General features: G+C 57.0%; 1 protein-coding gene across 1 annotated transcript; it reads left to right on the forward strand.

Moving 5' to 3' along the window:
• Positions 1–723: 723 nt before the first annotated feature.
• On the forward strand, positions 724–4,007 carry LOC113409557 (folate receptor beta-like; the record flags this gene model as incomplete). Its single annotated transcript, XM_026663596.1, has 2 exons — positions 724–861; positions 3,819–4,007. Coding segments are annotated over exons 1-2 (327 nt in total), but the record flags the coding sequence as incomplete, so codon positions are not given.
• Between the last annotated feature and the right edge of the window lie 897 nt (positions 4,008–4,904).

Raw genomic sequence — 4,904 nt, forward strand, 5'->3', positions numbered from 1 at the left:
GGTCGGGGGGAGGAGGTCTGGGGTGCAGGCCCTGGGCTGGAGATTGGGGTGCAGGCTCTGGGTGGGGGTATGACACTTACCTGGGGCTCCTAGGCAGGGTTGGCCAGGGGGCCTCCATGTGCTGCTACCCCCAGGCACTGCCCCCGCAGCTTCCTATTGGCTGCAGGGGTGCTTGGGGCAGGAGCTGCGTGTGTAGACACAGACACCCCCCCCCCCCACCCACCCCTGTGCCCAGAGGCCTGCAGCCATGTGGAGTGAGCAGGCAGGAAGCTGCTCCGCTCCCCTGCATTGCCAGTGGTGAGTGGGGGGACTGTATTAAATTGCCCAGGGGACATGCAGGGGGAATGTCCAGGGACGGAAGGCAGGGCTGATAGAGACCCAGCCTCAGACATGGCTGGAGCTGGGCTCCGGGCCAGGAATAGTCCTGGTGCCCAGGTACCATGGGCCCTTAGAACTTGCTGCCCATGTGCCTAGGTGGGATATTTAGCGGGTAAAAGCTGCCAGCAGAGCAGGAGGCTTTGTGGTGTCTCTCTCATGGCTCTCTGCAAAGCACCGGTTGCAGTAGCAGCCCAGTCCGGATGCTCTTGCCTGGGGATCCCCTCTGCGCTGGGAGCTAGGCACACAAGTAGTGCCCATAAAGGCAGCCAGGCCATATCTGGGCAGCTGCACTAATGTGCCTTCTCTTCCACCCCCCCCACCCCCCCTCGCTCTGGTCGCAGGGAGATGGCAGCGCGGTGGGCCGTGCTGGGGCTCTTGGCTGCCTGCATGGCCAGTGCTGCAAAGGAATCTGTGCTGAACGTGTGCATGGACGCCAAGCACCACAAAACCAAGCCAGGCCCGGAGGGGGTGCTGCATGGCCAGGTACGGTCTTGTCCTACTGACACACGTCTGTCCCATCCCCAATCACTTGGAGCTTTGGGTGAGGAGTAACTGAGTCACCTGGGCCTGCCGTCCCTTCCAGTGCAGGCTTGTTCCTTACGCCGGGTTCTCTGGGGCCGTGGAGGACTGCCGTGCAGGGAGCTGGAGGTGTTGGCAACGCACCAAGAAGTGCGGTTTCTCTCTCACCTCTAGGAGGCTGAAGCAGGTTGGGTCGTGGCGCCAACATCCTTGGGCTGGCAAGGAGACCCAGCTCTCTGGCCAGGGCTGGCTCTAAGCACCAGCAAACCAAGCATGTGCGTGGGGTGGCACAATTTCAGGGGCGGCGGCCTTGGGTTTTTTGGTTTTGGGGTGGCAAAAAACCTAGAGCTGGCCCTGTCTCTGGCAGCAGCAAAGCAAGCCCTGCAAACCGGGCTACTTCACCCTTCTGAAAAGAGGCCTGTCCCTTGCTGATGCCCTAGGGAAGGGCTCGGGCTGGGGAGCCAGGACTCCTGTGCTGCCATCCCAGCTCTGCTACTGATTCTGTGGGTGGACTTGGCTATGTCCCTGTTAATTTCACTAGAATAAACTGGCCCAAGTATCCTGTGTTAACACAGGTGCTAGAACTGGGGGGGGGGGGGGGGTGAAGTCTGCAGCACCCCCTGGCTTGAAGTGGTTTCCATCATACACAGGGCTTACAGTTTGGTTCAATGGCGCTCAGCCCCGCTACACAACTGTTCCAGCCCCTGGGTGTTAACATGGCACTGTCGCTGTATAACAATTTTAAATGTGGTTTGGGGCTCAGGACAAAGATGTCAGCTTGCTTAGGGCCATGGTGACAGCCCCATTACAAAGATCTTATATATAATGAAGGAAAAACAGCATTTGAAAGAGGGTTCCCATCTTTCTTATGGCTGGTAACTGCACCCCTGAGGCCCTGCCCCTACTCTGCTCTCCCCCTGCCAATTAAAAAAACAAACAAAAAAAAGTCAGGGTTTGTCCGGGTGCCATTTCACACACAAGCCAAAACCCAGATTGTCTGGGTGAAAACTAGACAGGTGGCAACACTCATTTGAAACACAATATTGAGTAAGGCTTGAGTTTTGATACAATTCCTTGTTCCCATTAGCTTTTGCTGTAGAGTTTTTTAGAAGGCAGTGCCTCTCCCCTGCTGTCTGGCAGATAGGAGATCGAGGTAACCCTCTTTTTGAGAGAAGAGGGGTTAATAGAAGTGATCTGACTTAACAGCTCCAGATTATATTTCCTAGAAGACAAAACCAGACCAATACATGCAGGGGCAGAGAAAAGCTCATCAGAGTCAGCACCAGATACAGATGCTGCCTATCCTCTCTGCAACCTTACTGCTGGAGAAACTGGCCCAGTATGTGGTCTGATCAGGGCCGGCTCCAGGCACCAAATGAGAAAGCAAATGCCTGGGGTGGCACGTTGTAAGGGGTGGTATTCCGGCCAATCTTAGGGTGGCACATTCTGGCCGCCCTGCCATGGTTTTTTGCTTTGGCAGCCCGGTCGGCAGTTTCGGAGCCCCCGGTCAGCACTCTGCCAGGCCCAGCCCAGCCCTGCAGAGGCACGGACCCCATCCCGAGGGGGGGGGGGGCAGGAACTAGTGATCCCCGCCGCTCACCGTGCCGCTGGACTCCCCAGGACACGCCACTCCCCCCCGCCTGCACTGGCCTGCGCCACTCTAGGCCTGGCCCAGTCGAGCCGCCTTTAAAGGAGCGGCTGAGCCAGCACCTCCTGCAGCCCCCGGGGTTCTGCCTGCCTGGCTAGGAGAGGCACCCCAAGGCCAGAGGGGGAGCACATCTCGCCTGGCTGTGAGCGGGCTGCAGCGCTGGGCTGCCCATGGGCGGAGGGAGCGGGCGGGCGCCGCACTTCACCCCCTGCGAGCCGCCTTGACCGCCCTCCACACGCTCCCAAGGCTGTATGTGTTTGGTTGTTGGTTGTTGCTTGGGGCGGCAAAAAAGCTAGAGCTGGGTCTGATCAGCTGTTCCAAAACCCAGCAAATCTGCCTCCCCAGCAGGTGCTGCCTTTCTGGTCACAGGCTCCCAGCAGTGCTGCAGGATATAGGCTTGGTGGGCAAAGCCAGACTCTTAAACAGAAGGCAAAAGGGAGGGAGAGAGGAAAGCTGGCCAAAGGTTGAGGAAAGTGACGTCCTGGGGAGTGGAGGGGCAGGATGACAGCAGGAACCAAAGTTGGGAGTGAGCTGGAGCCAGTGAAGGTGGCAATGTCAGGGGGTCTTGCTGTCTAGCCCAGGCTAGTAAGAAGATCTTCTGGGATCAGGATGAGGAAGGTGTCCCAGTGGATTGCAGGAGAAGGTGGGGGAGGCAGCTATGTCCCTCCTATCCTTTTCTTCCCCCCCCCCCCCCCAGCCAGCAGTTGGTCTGATCTTCGTGTGTGTCCCCAAAAGTGCAGGGGCAGCCCATCCCGTTTTGCTCACTGGCTAGACCTGTTACCAACAATCTAACTTAGTTCAGATTTCTAGTCCCACATTTCTCAACTTGAGCCTCATGTTGAAGTGGTGCCTTGTCACTAGGAGGCTTTTTCATTTGGATGAATTCAGTCTGTCTCCTCTTCGCACCTTTTTCCCCCATCCCCACTTACCCAGCATCCCACAGAGGAGATCACAATTGGGGGAAGGGGATAGATCTGGAGGCCCTAATCAAACGTCATTTATCAGCTCGGTGGCTGCCCCTCCTGCCCCCAGTCTGTAGCTTCCCCACTTCACAGCATTTTGTAGTCTTACAGATCTCAAGCACTCTGCAAAAAAGCATCTCAGCCCTTCAATCCCTGGTCCTTAGCCATAGCCCTACTAGTGCTCTGATACCAGAGCAGTCCCACTAGGCACCACTGGAGGCTGGTGATGCAGTTGCATCCACAGCATCCTGTCTGCCCCCCGGGCGAGCTGCCGGAGTCCCCTGCGTACCCGTCTCTCACTGTGTTCGCAGTGTGCCCCTTGGAAAGACCACGCCTGCTGCACGGCCGAGACCAGCACAGGGGCTCACCAGGACCAGTCCTACCTGTACAACTTCAACTGGAACCACTGCGGGGTGATGCCAGAGAAGTGCAAGCAGCACTTTATCCAGGACACGTGTCTGTACGAGTGCTCGCCCAACCTGGGGCCCTGGATCGACCAGGTCAGGGGTGTTGGGGCTGGGCACTGGGGGTGGGAGAGAAGGCTGGCTTAGGCCTGGTCTACACTACGGGATTAATTCGGATTTAGCAGCATTAATTCGAATTAACCCTTCACCCGTCCACACAACAGAGCCATTTAGTTCGAATTAAAGGGCGCTTTAAATCGATTTCTGTACTCCATCTCGACGAGCGGAGTAGCGCCAAAATCGATTTTGTTAATTCGAATTAGGGTTAGTGTGGCCGCACACCACCGAATTAATGTGATTAAAATAAATGGGGTAGTGTGGCCGCACACCACCGAATTAATGTGGTTAAAAACCGAATTAATGTGCTTAGTGTGGCCGCGCACAATCGAATTTATACAACCTGTTTCCCAAATTCGAATTATCTAAATTCGGATTAATCCCGTAGTGTAGACATACCCTTAGTGCATGTGCTCACAGCTCCCTCTAGTGGCAGGTCCTAACGGTTCACTCTCTCAAGCACCATACGGAGTTGCTCCTTCAGCTTGAGCAGTCCGGGCTTGTGCTTTCTGTGCCGAAGGCCCCAGGTTCAATTCTCCACTGGCAGCTGGTGTCCCCATATCCAGCCAGGGCCCATTGCATGTGGGCTGGACAATCCCCGCAAAGTGTCCTGAGGTTGGGAGGCTGCACTGAAGAACAGCTCCTTTATCTTCCCTCCCCAGGCAGGGCCCCTGGGCCCTGCCCTCCCCCCCCCGCTGTCTAGGACTCCAGAGAGCCTGGCCCCAATGCTGAGCTCTGGGGAATGCCCCCAGCTTGGCTGGTCTCTCGGTGGGACTGACGCTGCCTCTGTCCTGGGGTGTGGTGGGTTCATGCAGCGTGGTTGCTGGGAAGGCAACAGCTAAGATGGCGGACGCTGCTCCTGAGCAGGGCTCTGCA

This window comes from Terrapene carolina, unplaced genomic scaffold (assembly GCF_002925995.2).
Source record: "Terrapene carolina triunguis isolate 2854851 unplaced genomic scaffold, T_m_triunguis-2.0 Scaffold33872, whole genome shotgun sequence".
NCBI lineage: Eukaryota > Metazoa > Chordata > Testudines > Emydidae > Terrapene > Terrapene triunguis.